The sequence below is a fragment of the Drosophila kikkawai genome, chromosome 3L (genome assembly GCF_030179895.1).
Source record: "Drosophila kikkawai strain 14028-0561.14 chromosome 3L, DkikHiC1v2, whole genome shotgun sequence".
Taxonomy (NCBI): Eukaryota; Metazoa; Arthropoda; class Insecta; order Diptera; family Drosophilidae; genus Drosophila; species Drosophila kikkawai.
Window position 1 is genome coordinate 17,202,794 of NC_091730.1, and position 25,075 is coordinate 17,227,868.

The 25,075-nt window shown below is 38.3% G+C and overlaps 4 protein-coding genes and 1 pseudogene across 4 annotated transcripts; all 5 read left to right on the forward strand.

Annotated features, from left to right (window-relative positions):
* Positions 1-3,236: 3,236 nt before the first annotated feature.
* Positions 3,237-3,493, forward strand: LOC108080628 (uncharacterized). Its single transcript, XM_017175451.3, has one exon. It carries the CDS (start codon positions 3,260-3,262, stop codon positions 3,413-3,415), a length of 156 nt encoding a protein of 51 aa, XP_017030940.1. The 5' UTR covers positions 3,237-3,259; the 3' UTR covers positions 3,416-3,493.
* Positions 3,494-8,719: 5,226 nt separating this feature from the next.
* LOC108080626 (gamma-glutamylcyclotransferase-like) lies at positions 8,720-9,837 on the forward strand. The gene is made up of 2 exons (XM_017175449.2): positions 8,720-9,423; positions 9,472-9,837. The coding sequence occupies exons 1-2, from the start codon at positions 9,080-9,082 to the stop codon at positions 9,782-9,784; spliced, it is 657 nt and encodes a 218-aa protein (XP_017030938.1). The 5' UTR covers positions 8,720-9,079; the 3' UTR covers positions 9,785-9,837.
* A 116-nt stretch (positions 9,838-9,953) lies between these two features.
* On the forward strand, positions 9,954-11,163 carry LOC108080596 (gamma-glutamylcyclotransferase-like). The gene is made up of 2 exons (XM_017175407.3): positions 9,954-10,706; positions 10,769-11,163. Exons 1-2 carry the CDS (start codon positions 10,327-10,329, stop codon positions 11,079-11,081), a joined length of 693 nt encoding a protein of 230 aa, XP_017030896.1. The 5' UTR covers positions 9,954-10,326; the 3' UTR covers positions 11,082-11,163.
* Positions 11,164-11,484: 321 nt separating this feature from the next.
* Positions 11,485-12,257, forward strand: LOC108080577 (gamma-glutamylcyclotransferase-like; annotated as a pseudogene).
* Positions 12,258-12,682: 425 nt separating this feature from the next.
* LOC108080610 (gamma-glutamylcyclotransferase) lies at positions 12,683-14,088 on the forward strand. The gene is made up of 4 exons (XM_017175434.2): positions 12,683-12,829; positions 13,291-13,414; positions 13,479-13,612; positions 13,674-14,088. The coding sequence occupies exons 1-4, from the start codon at positions 12,822-12,824 to the stop codon at positions 13,993-13,995; spliced, it is 588 nt and encodes a 195-aa protein (XP_017030923.1). The 5' UTR covers positions 12,683-12,821; the 3' UTR covers positions 13,996-14,088.
* Positions 14,089-25,075: the final 10,987 nt, after the last annotated feature.

The window sequence follows — 25,075 nt, forward strand, 5'->3', positions numbered from 1 at the left end:
ATTAACAAAGCCGACCACACGAGCCAATTTGCGGCTTCCGCATGCCACGCAGGTGAATTTTTGGCCCCACAGCCACTCAGTACAGTCGCCTCACCCACCCAAAGCAACCCACCTACCTGCCACTTCACGTGAACCCGCAAAATTGCGGCAACTTCAACTCATTAAAACTGGAGAGCTGGCAAAAAGTTGCGTCAGCCCGCAGCACGTTCTATGTGGATATTTTTCGGACGACTCCATTGCGAAATGCAATTAGATGTCACCTGAATATCCCGACTGCGTCCTTTTGTGACGCATAAATTAGCAAAGCGGCAGGTAGTAGCGCAACAACAATAACAACAGCAATTAGGCTGAAAGTTGTCCACTAAAATTAAGCATTAAATTTGATGGCAGCAACTTTTTAATTGTCTGTGATATTTCAAACAACCAACGAGCAGAAGTAGAAGCCCTAACGGGTTGGAATTTCAGTTGCCAAAAATGGTAACGAAGGGGCATGTGACATGGCACTCGTCATTGACATAGTTAGGGGCATTGTGTGGACCCTTTTGATAAACGAAATGGTTTTCCACAAAGGTATAGGAAACATTTGAAGCGAAGATGGGGGAAAATAAAGAGGCTTAAGTCGTTTTCCAGAGTGTTTCATAACGGCAAAAGTTCAGCTTTGACATCACAAACAGCTAAGCTCTTTACATTCCTTTTAACTTGTAGGAAATGTATGTAAAATCTTTCATTTAATAAGTAATAAAAAAACATGTTTTTTAGCCTCACAGTTAAGGCATTTAATCCTTTAAAGTGGGATGTAAGCAAGCACCTATAACCGCCATACATCAGCCTGCATCACATTTTTAAGTTTTAATATAATGAAATTCAAGTCAAGTGGTTTACGAGCTGACATTGATGGACAGGATCCTGAGCCAGGAGGTACTACTACAAGGGGTTATGTGTCAGCTGAGCGGCGTTGCAGTTGTCAAGCTACATGGGTGCAGTCTGCCAGAGAGCCCTGAACTTGACAGGGTGAACTTACAGTCGGGACACCTCGTGAGGGGGGAGGAGGTTAACACCAGGCCACAAGGCCTCGCTGGCTAATTAAGTACTTGGCCAATGGGTCTGGTCTTTGAACCGATGGCACTTCGGATGGATAAGCTATGGCGACTTGATTTCACTTGACATCAGCTCGTGCGTGGCTGACACGTGTGATGTCTGGGGTCTAGACTCTTGTCGGAGCGATTTACATACGCTTGAGTTAATCCAGGACATTATCATGGGGCACAGCCTCAGTGTTCTATACATTTTTAAGCAAATTGTTTGGAAATTAGAATAATTTGGATATTATTTGGAGATTATTTAAAGGTAAATTAAGGGTTAATGATAATTTTAAAAATACCGAAGAAAGAGTTGATTAGAAAGTACCTTTTATAACAGAAATAAAATCTCAATTAAATCTTTGCTTATTCTTAGTTATTCCCGCCTACCTTTGAAACCTCTCCGAATATATTACCAATCCCTGCCCAAGGTCTCAACTATTTATTTAGTTTTATGGCTCATTAAGGCCTTTTTCAGCAAGGAGTTGTATGCCTTTTGTCTCGCGCTGGTCTAGACCAATTAATAATATTCCGTGTCAAGTGCTAAATTAGACAAAAGCAACCAACGAAAACTAAATAAATTCCCTGGCATTTGTTTCATGTTCAAAACGGTGGGTGAACAAAAAAAATTGAAAACTGAGCCAACAGCCGGCGAAAACCTTCTTTGTGTTTTTGGCCAAAGAAAACTGAGATTAATACGCAGATTACAGCCAAGTTATAATTACTGTCGGCGCGAGTCTGAGCCGAAAACCAGCGAAAATAGCAGCAAAGCCGAGCAAATTGAGCTGTCAGGAGTGCAAGTGAAGGCAGGCCTTGAGATGGGTTCGTTTTGGTTCGCTCCAAGAGTCCAAAGTCCTAGGTCTGGGTCAGGTTAAAGTTTACCATCTTTGGGCCAAATGGATTTGGCCAACTGTTTGCTCGCCATTCAAATATTCTGGCAATTAGGAAACTGTTTTTGGGAGGACTATAAACATGCAAAGCTCACAAAGCACGTCCTCCAAGGTGATAATACAGTGGTTTTTACTTAAAGAAATTAGGTTTAAATTATAAATTTAGAAAACATTTTTAAAATTTACTTAGCTTTTGGAATTTTCCACTTGAAATTTAGACTTTTATCTCAAAGACTTGAACTCATTCGTTTAAATTCCCAAATCTACTGTCTGTATTCCTCTCAATCCACTGTTTTTCCACCATGAAAATTGCGTGTAATTGCCAAACCAAAAAGCGAAACTCCGACTCAATGCCAAGCCAAATGGCGTTTTATTTTTCGCTAGGCTATGAACTCAATTAGCTGCCGTGCGTAGCGTAATTAAGTTGTTGCCACGCCCACTTCGATAAGCTAAGCTGCCACCCCACCATTGCCCACGAAATGATCCACCTGATGGCACCTCGCGATGTGTATGCAAAAGAAAAAAAATAAAAATAAAACATTATACGGAACGCCTTCGACTCTGGCTTAAATTAATTTATCACGTGCCGAAATAAAGCAACTTCCGACGGCTTCCCTGGCCTCGCTTTTGCCTAATTAATTGAATTCAAAGCGGAGGAGTCCCCAAAAGTTGGCCCGAACAAATGTTATTCACTCAGCAAAAGTTCAAGTTAAAAACTTAAGGTTTAAGTTTCGTTTTTCAAACAAAGGAAGAGGGGGAGAGAGAGAGGATATCGGCTTACGCATAATGGCCCACTTTTGGAGGCGGATCAACCCACATGCCCGACTCCAGGCTCATTTGGCCTTCGCCGAATGCCTTTAACCACTGTGCCGGGTAATTATGTCCCATGTAAGCTCCAGGCAACAGTAATCAGTCTACCGATTTTCCGATTTTCATCTCCTTGCCGCTGCTTTAATTTGCTGTCTGTCTTCTGCCATATTTAAAGTGTACTTTAATAATTCACAAAGTATTTAAAAGAGAGAAATATATTTTTAAATTTAAATAAATTAAATTTGCAGATTATAATCTCTGAAATCACTATATCTTTTACGATCTCCCACATCAAGTATACGCCTAGTTAGCCAAGGTCAATTACTTGCGGAAGTAATTAGCTCGTTAAAAACCAAATAAATTTAATTTACACCCCTAAATTGCCATGTCTCTATGCAAATCTGATTGATTTTTGGCTTTGAGATCACAGATCCGGTATAAATAGGAGCTCCAAATTCACAGAAGAGTATATCAAACAACATGAACGTTTTACAAGCCTGCTTTCTGATCTGCCTGGGCCTCGTCTTCGGCAGCACCAATGCCCAGGTACCCACCCGGCAAGAGACAACCAGGGACAAGGCCTGTGGTCCTAGACGCTACTACAGTGAAGCTCGTCACACCTGCCTGCCCTATTAAGAAAGGTGTCTAGGTTTTATTTAATAAAGTCAAAGTAAAAATTAAATAAATAAAAAAATATATTTCAAGAGCATAAAATATGATATACAATTTCAAAAGGATTTCTTTTAAGCTCTTGTGGCAGCATCTTCGTTGATTTTTCTTGGTTAAAAGTGAAGTTTTCCAGGATGCACTCCTCCGCTTCCGCTTCCCACTCGCTCGCTTAATTAATTCAGCCCGAACAAGCAGGAGCAGGGGCATAAACCAACTTGTTAAGGCTTATTAATTTTGCAGGCAGCCGCGACTGCAGTCATGTAAACACGGGCCTTCAAGGGGCTTCTTTCCGCGCAGAGAGAACTTGCTGAAAAGACAGGCTGCTAACGGGGGGAAACTTAAAACCAGATTTAATGCACTTCTGTGCGGGTCCTGCACTGCATGGTATCAGTTAACAGATTTTATTACAAATTTTTATTATCACCTGTGGGCAAATCTACGGACAGCCAATAAAATGCTTTTTTCTGTTTGCCACTGGCATGAACGTTTTATTTACTGAGTGAACTTTCCGCTTGATTATTTTTTAATTTTTTCTCCTTCATATTTGCATTCCATTACATTTCCATTATAGTTTGCAGAATGCCATGTGGCAAAGGGCGTTTTTTATAAATGTCAAAATAAGTGAAACGATTTTGGTTAAATGTTGCAGTTGAAAAAGTGAAAATTAAGCGGGATTTTAATTTTCTTTTACTCTGAATTTCAATAGAATTTTGTTGTTTACTTCGTTGTGAGTATTTATCTAATCCGTAGGTAACCAATTGAAACGTTTGTGTTTGTTTGCCTTGCGTATTTCAATAAATTTCCACCACTCCATTTATCCACCTCAGGCAGGATATATCGTAATGGTTCGGTCAACAAGCGATCTAATATTTATGCTTCTGTTTTATGGCCATCGACAAATGTCCAAACTGTGACAGCTATTGTGACAGGCAGCAAAACCAATTGGGGCTGGGCATCAGTGAGTTGCAGCCACGTTTGAATGCCGTTGCAAATTAGTGCGTCCCGAACTTCTCCCTGACTCCCTGACGCCCCTAGCCGTTTCCAGAAATACAAACAAAACATAAATTGTAACGAGCTTGTCAGGGGAAACTGCCAGAGCAGCAACAACAACCTCCGCATCGACATCAACATCGACGCATCATTATATAATTGACTCCCTGATGCCCGGCTGTCGAGCAGTTTATCACTTTGTTGTTGGCTAATAATGGAGCTGCCCTCGATATGAGTTGCCTGATTATGATGATGATGCGGCATTGAAGTTCATCTAGATGAGCTTGGTTTGTCCTGAATCTGGCGCACACTGCGTATGCGTGATGCTTTTAAATTGAGTTGACTTTAAATTGGATTTCATTTGGTTCAGGGATAACCTGAAATCCCTATATTATTCACGATCTCTCCCACATCAAGTATACGCCAAGGTCAAGCACTTACGGAAGTAATTAGCTCTTTAAAAACCAAATAAATTGAATTTTACACTCCTTAATTGCCATGACTCTAGACAAATCACAGATCCGGTATAAATAGGAGTTTCGATTTCAAAAAAAGAGTAAGTATATTAAAAAACATGAACGTCTTAAAAGCTTGCTTTCTGATCTATTTGGGCCTCATCATCGGTAGCACCAATGCCCAGCGACGACCACCCGGCCAAAACGGCTGTGGTCCACTTTGTCAAGCAATTATTGCTGGTTAATAATGGAGCTGTCCTCGATATGAGTTGCCTGATTTTGACGATGATGTGGCGTCAAACCTCTACTGGATGAGCTTGGTTTGTCCTGAATCTGGCGAACACTGCGTATGCGTGATGCTTTCAACTTGAGTTGACTTAAAATTGAATTTAATTTAGTTTCCTTTTTTGTCAAAGCTTCACTTTTCTTTTGTTCAAGTTCACTTGGAGAAGAAACGATTTCGCTGAAGACAAAATATATTTTGTTCTTTTTAATTTAGAGAAAGAAGAACTGAGCAAAGCTTTTAAATATATAAATTGTTAAAAGGATAAGAAAAATCTATTGTAAATGGCTTAGAAATCGTTGAAACTCCGTACTTCTCCATACTAATATTTATAATAATTTAAAATAATAAATAACAAATAATAAATAATAATATAATAATAATAATAAATTCATACAAACCGAAACAATGAGTCGGAATAAAATCTAATAACCTTTAAATACTTTGTTTATAAAAAATTAATTTATATATCATTATTTCAATACCCCATTAAGTAAATTATGTTTTAAGTGCATTTATCATAGTTTTCGTTGTGGCCAAGAGTTTTCGTAGAAATCACAAACAAACCAGTTTAGCTTGTGGTTTTCGACATCTTAATGTGAACCTCTATCAGTTCTTTTTGAAATTTAAATTACTTAAATTTAATTTCCATGAATTTTACTCTATTTTAAAGTGTTCCAAAGAGAAATTCCTATTTCACCTGTTTGCTTGTTAAAATGCAATTTGAGCAGGCATCCTAAATTTATTGGTTGTGGAGTTAAAAAAAATATGAAAATATGGAAATACTTCCCCTAGACACACTCGTTTTTCACCTGAAGTGACGTTGATTGCTAAACCGAGTTCAGTTGAGGTCATCTCCATGTTCCACACACTTGAACTCTTACATCACCGGCGTCTTTGTGGATTTTCTTGGCCCACAAAAAAGAAAAGTAAGAAAATATTTTGCGTTAAGCCACAAAAATATACATATTTTCTTTGCCACATGTGGTGGCGGCGGCTGCCGTTTCTCGCTTCCTCGTGCTGGCGAATTTCCCAAGCAAATATTTGGATGGCGAACCTGCCGAAAAGTTTTCCCTGTGACAAGACCACATATCAAGGAGCTTTCCAGTGCTCTGGCAGATATCAAACAACGTGACTTGCCAAAGGTTCTTCACTCATTGTTGATATTTCAAGCGCTTAAATTGATTACGAAATCTTTCAGTGTTTTCTGCTCATAATTATACCCTAACTAAGGGATTATCAATTTAATTTAAAAAGAGCAAAAATTATGAAAATTTATTATTAAATAATGAAACAAATTGTACTAAATACCTATAATTTTTTGTAAATACATAAAAAGTATTTATTAAGAAACTAAAGAGCTTAAACAAATCCCAAGCTGACTATAAATTTCTACATTATCCCTGCCTCTTCTAAAACTATTTCAAAATCCTTACAAATTACCCAGATAAATGAATCGGAATTATTGGCTCAGCAGAGCATTCAAAGTCCCAACTTTGCTTTTTTCACTTTGCATATCGAAAAACGGAAATTTAATCCGTTTACTTGGCAATTTGGGCGGATGTTTATTGTGGATTCTTTGGTTTGCGGCTCAATCATTTTAATGGCATACTCGTGTTAGGCCTTGTTGGAAACTCAATCCATAGATACACCCACTCGGATGCCACTTTCACCAGCAAATTGCCATAAATCTGAATGCGATTTTCATGATTTTCACGATTTCAGCTGTATTTTTTCTGCCTGAACATTAAAAATTAATTAAAACTGTGCAAACAACAAATAAATGAAATGCAAATAGCAGTTTGGTATTTGCTTCAATGCGGCATTTCAGTTAATTGATCAATTCACGCTTTGTTAAATGTTTAATTTGCTTAATCTGCAATTTTATTAGTGCTTTTTAATTGACTTTAATTTAAGGGGAGCTTATAACTCTGTGAGTCTTAATTTAAATGTTAAAAAATTGATTTTATATTGGAAAAAATCAGAACACAACCAGAACTTATTTAAAGGAGTTTATTTTATTGAATAAATTTATAAAGAAGGTCTTTTAAAATTTACCTGATTTATTACACATCATTAAACCTTATTCTTTACACATAAAAAGGCTGCTTAAAAATTTCCTCCTTGATTTAAAATCTTTTAGCCAAAAACTCTATCAAAATTCATTGCCGAAATGACTGTTATTTATCATCTTTTGGCGATGCCATCAGACTTATGACCGATTCGCAGCACAAAGGAATCGGGAGCATAAAATATGCGTATCCACAGGGATATTCAGATATTCCAATACGTATACGCCGTGTATGCCGCGAGAAACTTTAAATGAGGAAAGCATACGGGGAATGGCAGCCAAAGTGCTGCATGCGACATCCAAAGTTCGCGGAGCTGGAAAATCCATTTATCATATGGCTGCTGTCTGTGTGTGACTGGTTTTTTCCCCTATCTCCTTTCATTTTATTTTATTTTTTTTTTTGCTATTTGAATGACTGAGAATGTAACGAAAGACACTTGATGTGGAATATTTACATGAGAAAAACTAGCAGCAGGTGGAAAACATAAATGATGACTCCACAGTTGGCATTTCGTTGGCGGCATATTCAAATTACACGCAATGCGAGTACGAATATGAATATGCGCGGTGTTATAGTAATGTTTTCCTAGTAAATATATGGCTGTGTTTGCCCTACCTCTGATGATAATGACCACAAACAAGGGCCTGATAATGGGGATGATGATGATGGTGATCATTTATGCTCTGCCTGTGCTCATGTGTGCGTGAAAATCAGTCAAGATACGGGGACAATGACAGGGATTTCGTCGAGGGTAAGGTCGTTTCTCTCCTTTCTCCTTCAGGGAAAAGCATTACGCATGTATGAATATTTATGTCGGCGCCTGTTTTTGTTTCTGGCCTTCAAGTCTAAGATGGGCCAGCCAATTGAATGATTTGCGGCAAGTTGTACGATAAATTAACCGAGTTAAGTGACATGCTCGAGGGGCTGTCGAGGCGAGGTTGGTCTTTATCTAAAGTGAGCTAAAAAAGCAAGGAAAATGTAATAAAATGTGATGTTGAAAGGTTTTCTCTTTGACATTTTTTTTGTTTTAATTTATTATTTAAATTTTAACTCTAATGAGTTTAAAAAAGGTTTCCAGAGTCATCCAAAATGACAAATTTTCCACCTGTAATTCACACACATAAATCACCACAAAAGTGCAGCTGTCATACCGACCATGTCAGGCCTCTTAGCGCATTCAACTCCTGTCGCTGTCCTTGTTCCTGTCGCTGTCGCTATCCTGTCCTGCTCTGATCTGGTTCGGTTTTGGCCAGAAACCATGGCAAACTGGCCAAAGTCCCGCCGCAAGCCACACAAACATTCACCAAAAACATGCAGCGGATTCCACAAAATGAATCGCAAAAATCATTTAAAATATTTCCGTACATATTCGTACAGAGCAAACGCCTGTCACTGTGGCTCACCGAACAAACAGACACAGATTTTCCGATTTTCCTTTCAACCCTCTGCCACCCTTCCACATGTCGCCAAATATTAAAATTAAAAAGCCAGGCGAATCGGTTTTTAGGGACTATCGCTACCTATTTGTTTTATTTCGATTTTGAACATTTGCTATAAACACGAAATTGTTGTGTAAATTGTAGTCGATATAAAAATTGTATTGTTTATATTTATAGCTTTGCGGGGTATTGTTATTTCAGTCCGAAGTTTGGGAAGGTGTAAGTTTTGTCACAATATCAGCGAACCTTGGAAAATTTTGTCAAGGTAATAAAAGTTATTAAAAGAATTTGCCTCCAAGCTGAGTAACTTCCAAGCCAGGCTAACCTCATAGATAAATTACTTTTCAGCCCGAATTTATATTTTATATAATGTATTTTGATTTATATTATAAATGATTAAGCATCGCCCTCTCGGCGTCGTTGCCTCCCTGCTTAGTATCTTCAATCGCCAAAAACACAGCCTGGGTTCTTCAGACATCCAAGATTTACCTGAAGTAATTGGCTGTAAGTTCCTTTACTTTGGTTTTGGAAGCAACATGCTGGCCCATCGGATACACATTCAAAACCCAACGGCTATGAGATTAGGACCCGCTAGACTCCCCGGCTACCGCCTGGACTTTGCCTCGTTTTCAAGCCGCTGGGAGGGCGCAGTGGCCACCATTGTACCCACTCAGAGAGACGAGGTATGGGGCAGCCTCTGGGAGATCGATCTTAGCAAGTTGCCAGACATGGATAAGTAAGTAAATTATTTTAAGTGTTTAAAAATAATTAGTTATATTTAAAGCCAGTTGGGTTTTGTACGGGGCCTCTACAAGCCTCAAACTGTCTACGTGAAATTGAGAGACGAGTCTAAGGATACTCCAGCCCGGGCTTACCTGCAGGTCCAGCAGCCAGAGAGTAATCTGTATGAACTTTCTTGGGATCTGATTCCAGAAACCCGTCAGCCCTCGAAGACCTATCTTCAGTGCCTGGTGCGGGGGGCCATCGAGAGCTGCATACCCGAGGAATATGTCCAGCGATTGAGGAGCATCAGGCATAATGGTCGCATAGCTGCCGAAAAGGAGAAAGAGCTGGAACTGCAGGACTTTCAGCTGTAAATTAACTGAATTAATAAAAATAAATAGATTAAGCTTTAAAAATAATAAAGTAATTTAAGAAAGCGTCTTATATTTACAAAAATTTTTATAATTATCAGAATAAATTTACATTTAATAGAAAAATCTTTTGCCATTGAGTTTAAAGGTCGTTCTACCTTGACAAATTATGTCACTCACTAATTTCATTTTGGTTCAGTCAAACATTTAAATTTTCATTGTATTCATAAATATGTAAATATGTGAGGCAAGAAACGGAATAAGAAATATGATTAACGCACAATAGATTGCGTATTTGCATTTGAGATAAGCCTGCATTGGCAGCAAGCCATAAATTCTATGCTCTTTCTGTTTATAAAATCGCTGAGAAATAGATTAAAATCATCTGAAAATTGAGATGCGGCATCACATAGTGTATGTATACCAAGAACAGGTAGAGAATCTTCCGAGGCAGGCAAACCGCTCAAGCAAATTGAATGCTCAGTAGCCGCTGAACCGCTCGCCAGATCGCGTCAACGGAATTCTCACTTCAGAATATATTTTCAATGAATCGTAAGCGCTGCCTTATCGGTCTCGTCACCTGCCTGGTGGCAGCTCTTCCCAAGGGTCAGAGCCACAGTGTAGTCCGCGGAACAAGCAACCTGAGTTGCCAGGACTGCAATGGCACTTCCGACCTGCCCGAGGTGAGTGGCAACAAGTTCCTGTACTTTGGCTTTGGCAGCAACATGCTGGCCCAGCGGATACACATCCAAAATCCCACGGCTGTAAGAATAGGACCCGCTAGACTACCCGACTATCGCCTGGACTTTGCCTTTGAGTCGAATCGATGGGATGGAGCGGTGGCCACCATCGTGCCCACTCAGGGTGACGAGGCATGGGGCACACTTTGGGAGATTGATCTCAGCAATCTGCCAGATATTGATAAGTAAATATTGCACCTAAAATTTAACTTGTATATATTAAACCATCTCCGATTTATATTTGCAGCCAGGAAGGCGTTCATTTGGGCATTTACAAACCTCAAACCGTCTACGTGAAGCTAAGGAATGAATCTAAGGATACTCCTGCACGCGCTTACCTGCTGAACCAGCAGCCGGAGACCAATCTGTACGAAATTTCCAGGGATTTGATTCCAGAATCCCGTCAGCCCTCAAAGACCTATCTACAGTGTTTAGTTCGAGGTGCCATCGAGAGTTCCGTTCCCGAGGAGTACGTTCAGCGGCTGAGGAGCATCAAGCACAATGGTCATGTTGCTGCCAAACTGGAGAGACAACTGGAGCTACAGGACATTCTGTTGTAATGTAAACTGAACAATAAATGAAAATATACATAAAAAATGCCATCTGAAATTATTGCCAATAAAAAAAAACAAATCAGCAAAAGCAGTTTTTGTTGAAAATTTTATAATTGTTCAGTAAAATCAATAGAATTTGCCTAGATAAGCATAATTCCAATTGAGGAAGATGCACATTTTTTTTAAAAATCTAAGCTAAATGGTTTTGTTTCTGAATTCCTAAAATCTAAAGTTAAAGGTCAGCCAAGTGAATACCTAATAATCTAATTGCAGTATTAAAACTGAATATCAGGCAAATAACTAATTAAAGCGCCTTAGATTATCTTCCCTTAGTTATTGTTAAGTCACTTTCCACTTAGCTAAAACTAAACTAAATGTTCAGTTTCCGTTTAACTAGCAGGCAGCTCGCTTCAGCAGAATTCCCAGCTTAAAGAATACAACAATACAAATATATTTCCAATGAATTTTAAGCATTTTATTGGCTTTATCCACTGCCTTTTGGTAGTACTTCCCAAAGGAGGTTATTCCTGGTCCTTACCAGAAGGAAGGGCCAACAAGGTCCTCAACTTTGCTTTCGGTAGCAACATGTTTACCAAAAGGATTCACATGGAGACCCCGACGGCAGTGAGAATAGGGCCCGCCCGACTCCAGGACTACCGTCTGGACTTTGCCAACCAGTCGAGCCGCTGGAACGGATCGTTGGCCACCATCGTGCCCACCAAGGGCGACGAGGTATGGGGCAGTCTCTGGGAGATTGATAACAGCGGGAAAGTGGAGATTGAGAAGTAATTATTATTACAGAATAAAATTTATTATTATTCTTATTGTTAATTTTTTAAAATTTATAATTTATTTTAATAGCCAGAAAGGCGTGAATCGTGGCCTTTACGAGGCTCACACGGTCTACGTGCAACTGCAAAATGAGACTGAGCTGACTCCGGCCATCACTTACCTGCTTACCAGCAGCCAGAGAGCAATCTGTACGAACTGAACCGAGATTCTATTCCAGATTCTCGCCGGCCCTCGAAGACCTATACCCGAAGTATCATTTGGGGAGCCATCGACAGCTCTCTGCCTAACGACTACGTCTATCGATTGAGAACTATCAAGCACAATGGTCGCATGTCCGAGGAAATGGAGAAAGAGCTGGGGCTGAATGATTTTCCACTAAAAATATTTTAATAGAATTATTATAATAATAAGGGAATTTATGTGGTTTCCTGTATTAAAGGTGTTTTTTAATGATGAAAATAAAAGTAAATTAAACGGATAATTGCTCTGATTGTAGCAGAAAACCAAGAGCGTAAACCAAATTAAATCAATTGAATTAATTTTTTCAAAATGTCCAATATTTTCTCTTTACAGATCTGCCCAAACTTGGAAAATAAGACTCTCTGAACTTGAGGAAAAGAGAAAAAAAATCTACGTTTTATTCTCCCAGTGTAAAGTAAGCAGTTCGCAAGCAGTTCAACCACATCTATGGGCGCTGCTTTCCGTTGTTCTAAAACAGTTTTAGAGCCGTTCTAAAGAATACATCTATCTATCCAAGCTGCGAACCATAAACCATAAAAAGCTCTGATAAGAAAAGAAAAGGCAATGTTTTTATTGTTTTCAGTTTCAGTACTATTCCATCTGTCGGCCCGAGTTGAGTAAACAAACAATGACACGTGTACCTTTTTAATTAAATTTCTTAATATCAAGTACAAATACACAAGCTAAATTATAAGCTAAAACCAGTGATAATTAATGCAAAAGTAAGTATTTTTTATAAAAAAAAACCAAATTGAAAAACTGCATATGTTTGTAGGAAATATTCATGCGAAAAACAGCTGATATGATTTACAATTTAAAAGCTTATTTGGAGCAGGGTGACAAGAGAGTTTTAGAAGCTTTTTCTAACAGCTGTTTTTGTAGATAATATAATTATAAAATAATTAAATATGCTGAGTTAACCAGAGTTTTTAATTAAGTTAATTTGTTTTTTTTTTATTTTAATTATATATTTTTTTGTATTTATCAGATTTATTTTTTTGTTAATAGGTTTTTAGCCGTTTTTAAAACCATTTCTACAGCTTGAAATGCACTGTTAGTTTTTTAACAGCTTACAGTGGCAAGAAAACTGTTACTAAATTATTAAAATATATGTCTTTGTGCTTATTTTAATTTATATATTTAAAAATTGTATATTTGATTTACATTTCTAAATCATTTACAGATCCAACTACCTCATAAGCATGGCCAATAAATTTTATTATTTCGGCTTTGGCAGCAATATGCTAGCCAGTCGGATTCATATACAAAACCCAACTGCCAAGAGAATAGGAGCCGGGCGATTGGAGGTAAGAAAATATTATAACAAAGTACTAAAAGTACTATATAAATTATAAATTATTATATCAACAGAACTATCGCCTGGATTTTCACACGGGATCTAAAAACTGGTTAGGTGCTCCTGCCACCATTGTACCCACTCCGGGGGCCCATGTCTATGGAGCCATTTGGGAGATAGATATGTGCAATCTGAAAGATTTGGATGAGTAGGAAGTCTCCCAGAATATCCTTTACTCTTATTTAATTTTTGTATACTTTTCTTTGCAGCCAGGAAAGTGTACCCGATGGCGTTTACATTCCAATCAGTGTGCCTGTCCACTCTCTGACTTCAGACTCAAGCATTACCTGTCGCGCCTATCACCTCACAAATCAGCCCCAGACGGAGATTCATGACAGCGGTGCTCAGAATAATATTCCCTTTGATCGTCAGCCGTCGAAAACATATCTCAAGGTGTTGGTCAAGGGAGCCAGGGAATCCGGCATCCCCGAAGATTATGTCCAGTGGTTGAGGGGCATTAAGCATAATGGCAAGGAAGTGCCGGCAATGGAGGAGAAACTGGAACTGGACCAAGTGGAACTGAGTTTCTAACTCACTAACTGAAAAAAGAAATTTGTATACCCTTGCAGTTTGCCATAGGATCATGGCATCAAATAAAAACCGATCATAACCAAGTCAAAAATTCCTTGCCTTGCTTTAAAATAGCAGGTTTCCATTTTAACTCTTTTGATATTTTCTTGACACTTTAAATTTTCTTAAAATCCCTTTTCCCAACTCCCAAGACTGAGCTCTTGGCAAAAACTTTGATTACCTTACTCCCGGAAAATACTTTTGTCCCCAAAAATGGAATTTAATTAATTTGAATCACTTATTTATGATGATTACCACCAATTTCCCGTCTGCACCCCATTCAGACAATGGCCGAAAAGTGGAAACAAAACTTTTGAGTTTTTCCCATCGACGACACGGGCTCTCGCCTAAAGTGCAATTAAAGTGCAATTTAGTGTGCACTCCAAAGCTGCCGCCTTCACTGATGATGATGATGCTGCTCCAGGAGTCTAACGAAGCTCATCTCAAGCTGGTCGATCCCGGTCTCCTGTCTTATTAATTTAAATTTGAAGTTTTCCGGCACTCACTCCTTTTCCCAGTCTGTTGAGGCTCCTTTTTGGCTGCTGAACATTTGCATATTGTTAGTGGAGACGCACTTGGCCACTCGTAGAGTCCAAATTGTGTGTGCCAAAGTAATAATAAACATAATTTCCTGTTGCCAGGAGTTTTTGGAAATATCTAACACTACGAAAAATAAGTGGGTATTTTTTTAAGAATTTTAAAAATGTTTACTAAGTGCTATTATTCTTTCGAAAGATAAATTTCTGAAATTAAAATAGAAGAAATAGTTTTATAACCGTTTCCACAGTTTCAATTTCAATTAGAATAGACTCTTACTTATTTTTTGTGAGTGTACTTATTTCCTTCAGTTAGCAGCTAATTCCAGGAGCTCCATCTGCACCAGCTGACCCTTGTTGCCAAAGTTGCCGACCCTGCTGTGTAGGTGGCAAATAAAAGTCTGCCCTCTGCCCGTCTTTAACAAAGTAAAAACTTCGCTTCGAGCTGGAGCTCTGGCTCTTGTTGCGGTTTGTTCACTTTGTGCAGTTGTAAATTAAATTTGCAAACGGTCGGTAGTTTATAATCGTTTGGGAATTGAAATGCAGTCGGAGTCGATTTTTGGCCCAAGTCGGAAACATCTCTTTAGCTTCTTTGGCCAAAGTTTTTGGCTCAACATTTTTATTACATTTGTGGCGCCGCCGCCCCCATTGCCTTGTTACTCCTGGCTTTGAGCTCCAGCTCCTGGCTGCACTCGTCCTCAGCTCGGCCATTAATTATTTAAAATGCACGGCGCCATAACCATTTAGAAGAGTCTCGTTCTAGCAAGTAACATGTGCCAACAGGCCACAAAGTAAGCGACAGCTCAGAGAGGGAAATGCAGCACAAATAACAACAGAACGAAGCCGGGCCCTTGTAATCATAAAAGTTAACGATTTAAACAAAAAATAAGGCAGCCTGAAACCGAAGTTTTAAATGCTCTATCTTAAAATATGAGGATTTTTATGAAAAATAAAATTTAAGATTTATTAACACCTACAAAAGGGGAGGCCACATTAACAGCATGTTAGTTTTTAAAACCGGATCTTAAGCTAACATCCTTCTCCCTTTGCTTATTTTTTGAAACCAAATTGCTTTTCTAAAATTGAAATAAAACTTATATTATTAGCTTGTATCCTTTAGATTATTCCAAATACCTTTCTAGTAGAAGTACCAGTCAAAATCACAACGACAAGTGACGAACAGATGCTAAGCAAAACGACAAAAGGACATCGAGGTTTCCCAGAACGGCCTCAGCTGCTTGTGTCGCATTTTGCGGGCAAGGGAATTTAATTAAAATCAAGCACTCTCTCCAGCCCTTATTTGGGCCCATTTCCACACCTTCAGAGCTGCAGCTCAGCTCGTCGTTTAGTTTCAATCAAAGTAGCAGCGACAAACAAACACTCACAAAAAAAAAGGACACGAATTTTACGCAAATTGACAACAGAAGCGACGACAACGAAAAACAGGCTGGGTGGGATTTCATGTCAATAAAAATAAAAACTGTTTCAGATGGGACGAACTCATCTTGTCAGTTGGTCGTAATTGAAACTCATTAGCGTGCATTTTAGTGGCAATTCTGGAGCTGCGAGAGCCGAAATCCAACCCTTTTCCGGGACTTTCCCCGGGTGTCCTGGGATTTTCCCTTGCCACACTTGGCTGCTACCAACACTCTCGGCTGGAATCGGTGGGTGGTTATATGTGGTGCGTGCGGTTTATGTGGTAAGTGTGTCATCATTATGACTGCCATGGGTTTTTACTCTTTTTTTTTGTGTTGGAGCCTTTAGTGTGTGAGGGGGTTCGATTTTTTCTCTAGCTGAGGGTTTGTTTTTTAATATAATAGCTTTAGAATGGGTTCCTTTTCAGGCAAACATGCTTTAAAGCCAAGTTTGGCACTTAATAAAAAATATATTCAAATATATTCATATAATAGTAATTACATCATTAATGGTTTTATATAGTTCCTCAATCTTTTAATGAAATATACAATTTCCACTCATTTACACAAAGCGACCACAAATCATCATTAATTGGCTTGTCAGCGGCACAAAGGATTAAAAATTGCACCAAACCGCAGGCAAGCGCGTCATAAACTTTGCCAATTCGATGTCGCAAACTACAAAAAGGACTCACTTTACACTCGTAAAACTCACTCTCCTCCACCCATGAAAACCTAATAAATTTTAATTGAAGAACTCGGCTAGTCCCCTGTAATTATGCCGCACACACATGAGGCGTCAAGGGCCACGCGGGACTTGAAGGGGTTAATGGAGACCCCTGAAAAGTAAAAGGAAAAGGAAAACCTTTCAATGGACCCAAGGTAAATTCAATTTGTGAGCCTAAGAAAATCAACCCAGAAAGGCAACTGAACTTGATGGCTTATTTGCATATACTTTCCAAGAGTTCAAAGTGTTTGAAAGTTTCTAATGATGGAAAACTATTAATTACGCTTTCGATTAGAAACCTTCTTCGAAGAAAATGGAAATTGAAAATTTAGTAAAGAAAAAAAGGGACTGCCAAGTGGCTATAATCTCTGGGGAAAAGAGAACAAAGTTGGATTAAGATCCTGAAAGATTAAAGAAGTCTTGGAATTAAGTTCTTGACCCTTTAAAGATAGAAAAGAAATTAGAAAACTAATTTAAAACTCGAACTGAAGACAGATCCTTTTAGAAAATTAGAAAACTAATTTAAAACTCTCCAAGAAGACACATCCCTTTAGGATTTATCAAACTAGTTTCCGCTATATTTTGTAAATAAATCCCGCATTGCTTAAAAATGTCTAAAAAACCACACATATCCTAAATAAAAGAACTCCCCCTGATCTTTCAACAAATAATAAAGCAAAAAAGCTATTACCGGAAGAGCACAACTCCGGCGGGGATAACTGCCCGAGGCTGGGGATGCACAAATAAAACCGAAAAATGCAATCGGAATCTGGGCGGCAGACATGCTAATCAAATTTAGCGCAATATTTGGTTTTCATATTCCATCGTCCCTCGGCGGAAGAGGATGAAATGCAACTGCCGGCTGGCCGCGGGCATTAATTACACTTAAATGTTGACCACATGCCAGGATTTGACAGAGACACAATGTCAATAACTTGGCCAAGTGCAGCGCCCTCCTCCAGGCCCAGGTTTTAGATTCTTCGGAACTCCAAGTCCACTTGGCTTTGTCCAATTTCCCCTGAGGCTGCCAGCGGCGGTTGCATTTTTTGACAAATTCGCCCGACACGCATGCAGTGTCAACAAGGCGTGGTGGCATCTAAAGGGCGAGGGGTTGCGATTAAATCATTAAATTCATACGCTCCATGGGTTGCACTTTTCTTATTTTATAGAGATATACACTGGGAATTTTTAGGAATATTTTTAAGATTATTTTGAAGGGTGTTTTTGAAGGCTTTACTTAAGACATTTATGGCAAAAATAACTAAGGGATGCTTTTAGCAGCGTAAATTATTAGTCTTAAAAATCTACGAAAATTTGGTATTGAAATATTTAAGTAATTTTGCATATCTCTATTGTCTTCTTCATATATTCTTACCTTTAATATTTTTTACCGTGTGGTATTATTTCATCTGAGCTTGACCGCCACCCTGGGAGATTGTCACTTGCTGATTATTCGGTTTCCGTTTTCATTAAAATGCACACATCCCCTTGTGCCCGCTGCATCAATGGCATTGGTTGCATTGGTTTTTTGTCCATTTACAATCTTTGGGTTTGGGTAAATGCTTTTGGGGCATTTTTTAATTAAACAGCATGCAGCGGAGTTAGGATTTTAATGTCACCACCTCGCTCTGTGGGTGGCGATGCAGCAGCTGCCCCTTTCTGTTGGCACGTGCACTTTGACAAATATTTTAGGCACACAATTGCAGTCCCAGGGAGTTGAAGTTGGGGTCACCAGAAAGGATGACTAATTCTTGTTAGGCTGTAGTTCTTTCAACACCTTCAGCAGAAGGGTTATCTAAATACTTTACATTTATTAATTAATCAGCAAAATATTTCAACGCTCCTTAAATATTACAATTCCAGCAATTTTCCATTCAAAATGTACCTCCTTCGCTTATAGTGCATTAATTTAAACTTAAACCAGTGAATGAAATATAAATTTTACATTTTCATTTTGGCATTTTCGCTTAAAAGCTTTTCCTGGCGATGGCAGAACGTTGGGGGAAAATAAACGAAGAGAGGAAAGTGCAGGGCAGCCACGGCTCTGACTTCCTGCCAGATTTCCTGGCCCTCTGCTGCCTCGCCCTACAACATACTAAATAACCTTGTTAGCGTTTTTAATTAAAGGTGTAAATATTGATATTTACCCACGCAGACCTGCACACGGCTTTTTCCCCCGCGAAACTGACGCCGGCGGCTGTTGGCGACTGCCGCGGAAATGCATTTTCGCAAAAAGTCAAATAAACTATGTGGAAATATGAGCCGGTTATTAAATACGGTTATATGCGGAGCGGGGTTTCGCCTTCGTTGGGAAAAAATGTCGTTTTATGTGGTATTATGGGGGGAAATCCAGTAGCTTTTTGGGAGAGAGATAATATATGATAGTTCTGGGTTTCATTACTTCTTCAATTTTATATTTTATAAAGCAAATCTACAGCAATTACTAATTCCTAAAATCAAAGCAAACTTTATAATTTTATTCCAAAATCCTCAACACATTAGGTAAAATATTCCCTTGCCATCTAATATCGCATAAAATGAACCCACTCCTTCCAAATGAAGTCTATTAAAACGGCAAATGCACTCAAAGGCCCCTCTGGTTCGCATCAATAACGCACACTTGACGCTCCAAATTAAATAACCATCATCAGAATCAATAGAAATATGGTACTGGGGGGGATTGGGGTATCCACGTAGCCCATATAACAGCATATATTCCACTTCCCCAGGTGCATAGTCGTCTCGGCCAGAGCTCTCGTCCAGGGCAAATTGAGTTAACTCTGGCCTAAAAGCGTAGCCTCACAATGTAAAAAGAGAGTGTGTGTGTGTGTGGAAGAGTGGGAGGTAAGGCCCGAAGGCCAGTTAAGTTTTGAGCAAAAAATGTTAATTTTAATTAAGGCCTGCTATCGACACCCGAACAGACACGATGCATTTTGAGGCACTCTCCACTCGACGCCACTCCACTCAACTCAACTCAACTCTACTCCAAAGTGCAATGCAGCGCAACTGATGCACTTTATGGACAGACCCGACTGGATTGGATTGAATTGGCTTGAACCAGGTGCACTGGAAGAAATAGAAATACTCTTAATAAATATTTGAAGAGGTTAGAAGAATTTAGGGAATTTATTTTAATTGGTTTTTATTATTTAATAATTTAATTAATATATTTTCCTTACCAAAAAAAGAATTTTTTAACAGCAGAAGTATATATGTTTATGTATATTTAATATTTTTTTTATTCCCAATTATTTGTATATTTTTTTGATCAGTGCAAAGTCTGGTCTGGCCTGAAATTGGTACCGTAATGGAGCCTGCTCTGGCCTCCTGTTCATTGTGGTCGTGTCATGGACATGTGTAAACATTAACACAACATTGTTGTGTCCGCCCACCATCAACTGGGACAAATAGGGAGAGCCATATGGGTTAGACAGAGAGCAGGACACCAGAGAACACATTAGTTGGGAAGGCCGTGCAACAATTTGTTGCATACCACACACATCGTCAGTGGCAGCCAAGCGTTGTGCTTTTATTATGACGACAAGAAGGGTATTTCCATAAGGGAATCAAAGTTGCCCTGAATTTAAAGAATGCATTTAGGGAAATTCAGAAACTATAGCCAAAAAAGCAAGAAAAAAAAAAGAAAAGAACAAAGCAATTAATATGATTTTTTTTTAATTTTATGATAACAATTTGTAAGACAATAAATGAATTTAGAACTTGCTATAAATATCTTTATTTATTAAAAATATCCAATAAGAATTTCAAGCTATAAAAGTGCATTAATATATTTTATTTTCATTTATTAATTCTCCTTAAATTAACTTTAAAACAATTCAAAAATTCCTAAAATTTGTCTAGCTCCTAAAATGATCTTACTGATTTTTAAAGGGAACTCCAAAATTCGTTTATTTCAAAACCCACACATATTGCTCTTTTTGAATCTTGTCACTTTTTATTTTTGCATATTGCTGGACCACTTAAAAATTTAAATTAGCGCTGGCCGAGTGAATTGCATTAGCGCGCTTTTTAATTCGCTTCGTAAATATTTCAACTCCATACGTATGAATTTTTCAGCATTTTAACGTGTTGGCCAGGCCAATGATTATCCTGCGGCTTATCAGCGCCTGAACAGGCTCCGCGCAGGACATCGTTCCCCCAACTCTCTCCTTCTGGCTGTTATTGAAAAGCAATTAAAAAATCCAGGCGCCAAGCGACTGTGGAAATTATTGAATTATAATGCACGATGCGATGTTGGGTGGTTCAGCTCATAAATATAAATAGGTGTGTGCATTTTAAAAGAGTTCAGTGAATGTAAACTCAAAGTTAACTTTGGTTTTAGAAGGGACGAAATTTCAGCCAAGTTCAAATGATTATAGTTTACAAAACGAAATTTTAAAATGTAGTAAACATTCTTTAAATTCGAAGAAGCCTTAATTTTATTTCAAAATTTAAAGCCACAATATTGCTCCTACTTATCTGGTTTTAATCCTACAATCAGCTTATTGTTATTAAATTCTCCTCTGACCTCCCTGAGCTCCACTCGCTAATTGCGCCTATCGGATTACCAACGCCAAAAGCTATTTTCCAATAACAAACTGCAAAGCGAAGAGTGCAAAAATGAAAATTTTATAATTGGCTTTTCGGAAACCAAAAAAGATCGCAGAGAAAAGATAAAAACCAGAGACTGCTTGGCGTTGCATACGAATATAATTAGCATAAAATAAAACAAACATCGAGACGAGCCGAAAAATATTAAATTTCAGGCAATTAAAAAATGCGCAACGCTGAAAAGCGCGCTAAGGATTCTGGCCTCCAGGCCAAAAGAATAAAAAGGGTTGCAAAGGATATCAAATTACCACGCGGGAGAGATACTACAGACAAGTCAAAAGTGGGAGTCTCACTTTCTTTCTATGCGGCTAAGACAAACAAATAAATCGAGGATTTTTATTTCTGGCCCAAGAAGCTTAGAGCCATAAACGCAATCAAAGCCAATCCAAAGCAACGACTCGGCAAATAGTCGTAAAGGTCATAAAAATTGTCTTAAACGAAATGAGCCAAGCCGCCAGCCACCCTCCCAAAAGAACACACCACTTTTTCGTTTTTTTTTTCTGTAAACTGTGAACAGAACGATAAAAATTTTGCCCTCAACACCTGTGACCACAATTAAGCCGCGTTAAGCGTTTCCAAGGAAAAACTTTTCCGCAGTCAAATTGAGTTAAAACTCGTCGGACAAAACTTTTTCAGCGGCCAATTTTTTGCGACCTCGGGTCGAAGTCGCTGCTTCTACGTGCTGAAAGTTGATAATTTAATTGAAGTTGTTAACAATTTTTTGTTGGTATTTTTTTTTCAGCCAGAAATTATAAAAAAGGAATTTATTTTGTATATGGAAGAGGGAGAGCGGTCTCGAGGAGCCTTATTAAAATTTGTTGAAATATAATTAAAGTCATGCTGAATTTAATTGCCCAACTGACAAGGGTGTCTGTTCCTTGATGGAAAAAAAGGGGTCTTAAAATTAAATTAAAAAAGATTGGTGATGGAGGTAGAGACGATAAGCAGATGGTGACTATGAAAATTATAAAATTAAAAATATAAAATTTTAAAATAATATTTTTCATGTGAGTTACTATGTTTCTTAAATAAAAGGTTATTCTCTTTGGTAAAATAAAATATTTGTTATTCTAAAATTTTCTTTTTCATATTTTTAAAATTAATATAATTTAGAAAATCTTACTCTGGTAATTTCTCTAACTTAGAAAAAACTCAAATAATATTTTTATTTCTTAGAACATATATTAAGTACAAATAAAAAGTAAATTCACCTCCTGTACTTCTTTCTAAAGTCTCAACTCTCAAATTTGACCCGATTTCATTGCCAATTTCCCAACTCATAACAATCTCCACTTTCGTTTTTCAATTTGGCAACAATTTTCTGTAATCCAAGACCCAATCAGAAGTCAAATACTAATAATGAAGCCAGACAACACAACCCACCTCCATTATCGAGCATCAAATTTTTAGCCAAAGGCGGCGGCCTAACAAAAAAAAAATCGAAATTACCATATCGAAAGCGAAAAAAAAAGGAAAATGATACCAGAAGCAGGACACACATCCCCGAAATATTTGTTTGGGGAAAGCGAATCATTGCAATTATTTGCGGAATGCACTCGCCGAGGACTTTATTGAGGCGCAAAAAGGAAACGCAGAGCGGAGCGCAAATTGAAACAAAATGAACAAATCAGGCAGCAAATTTGCATGCGACAACATTTTCCGAGTCCTTGTCCAATTTCCTAGCAAGGGGATCAACTTATTGGCAATTTTTATAGTTCAGCGAGGGTTGCACAAGTTTTTTTTTTCGCCTAGTGGGGTTGGGGTGTGTGTTATTGGGGGAAACTGAGAGAATGCCAGTGCCAATTTATGTTTATTGAGGCAAGAATTTCACGATGTCATAAGAGTTGGTTTTTGTAGAGTGGAGACAACCAAATTGGAAATACTCTTTAAGGGAAATTGTGAATTAAAATAAATATATAATTTATAGTAAAAATTATAAAATATAGAGTAAATAAATAAGCTTGAAGATAATATCAATTCTGACTATAAAGGGCACTCTTCTTATAAATAATAATCAGAACTGATAAATTAGCTTTTTTATAAATATAAACCCTATGCCATTATTGTGTTTTTAAACTCTTTAATAATTCGAATTATAATTTTCAATTTTTTCTTCTTTTTAAGAACAAACTATCACTTTTGTATACACAATTTTCCAAATTAAAATTCAACAAAAAATGTTTAGTAAATTATTTCGAATTTCTTAACCTACCAGTTACTCTGCTACATCGATATACCCCTCATAAATAAGAGTATTTCCCGCAATTGTATGCAAATATCCCAGTCGCGGCTACCTTCTCCATATCATATCAATATCCCGGCAATGCCATGGCAACTTTATTTATGCAAATTTCCGAGTCAAATAAGAAAAATATTTCACTTGTCCGCTCCGATTCTTCTTTGCCAATTTCTTATTTAATTTTTTCGTGTACTCTTGGCTTTGGTTTTTCCTTTCCTTTTCTTTTTTTTTATTTATGGCAACTAATTTGGTGGAGTGGGCGTGGCTACTCGTACACAAATCAATTCCACTACATTGAAGCAAAAATCAATTGGAATAAGGGGCAGGGGTGGGGAGTTTTTCAAGTGGCAACCAGACAGACAGTCCCGGAACAGAACTCGAAAATCTCTTACCAAGAGAGAGAGACAGGGGGTCGGGCAATCTGAAGGATTCGAGTGCTACTCCATGCCGAAGTTTATCTGCTGCCTGCCGATCCTTTTTCAAGTGCAGACTCGCTGCAACTCAATTAAAATGAGCTCAGGTGTAAATTTTATTGAAAATGTTTAATTGCCGGGGAGTTGGCATCGTCTGGTCGAGACCTCGAGCCCCTGGCCTCGCCTCATTATCTGCTCCATTATACTCGCTGCGATTTTTACTTGTAATTATTTGTTTTCCTACGTCTGACTCACACACACTGTTGCGCAATGTCCTTTGTCCCAGGATTTATTTATAAGGGAAAATATATATATTTATTTGCCTAAGCTGCGACTGACATTGTCCTGACGATGACTGCTGATGTCGTTGCCTGAATTTGTCTGTATTTATGTAAGAGGAGGCAATGAGGTGTAGCTTGTACTAGACACAACGAGGTGAGGTTCAGTTATCCTGGAATAAATACATTGGAGAGTTAGAGGATTCCCCAATCTACCCTCCATACTAACTACCCTGCAGATTTAGCTAGCAACGATGTCCTGCGGCGCTGGCTGCATATTGAAATTTACACAATTAAGTTAATTGCCAATAGTTGTGAGCCCACTTCTGGTACCAGTCCCGGCCTCCAGTTGTTGTGGCAACAACAGCACTTTGTTCACACTCCCAGACCCATTTAATTTGAACAATTAATATGCCCGAATGTCAAACATTATCTAATGCCGAGTACCCGGAGTCACGTGACCGCACGAATGCAAAACAGATTTGCGTGATGAATTTATGACTGACATTGATGGGCCCGGCCCAAAGCCGGCAGATACTTCACAGCAGAACCACATTGTTGCTCTTTTTTCACGCCCGCTCCTTATGCAGGATGTTCAGTTTTTTAACCCTTTTCCTTCAGCTCGATCTGCTGCCCATCGTAAAGGGATTACGACGGTGGGTCGTGTGTCTGATGTTGATTAAACTGCTCCTCTCACTCAATTTGGGTTTATAATTTATGCAAGTTGCGGGAAATTTGATGCGCCTGCATGGTCTAGAATTGTTTTAAAGTCAAATGAAACAGCTAAGGATAAAATATCTGTTCAAGTATATACTATGTTAA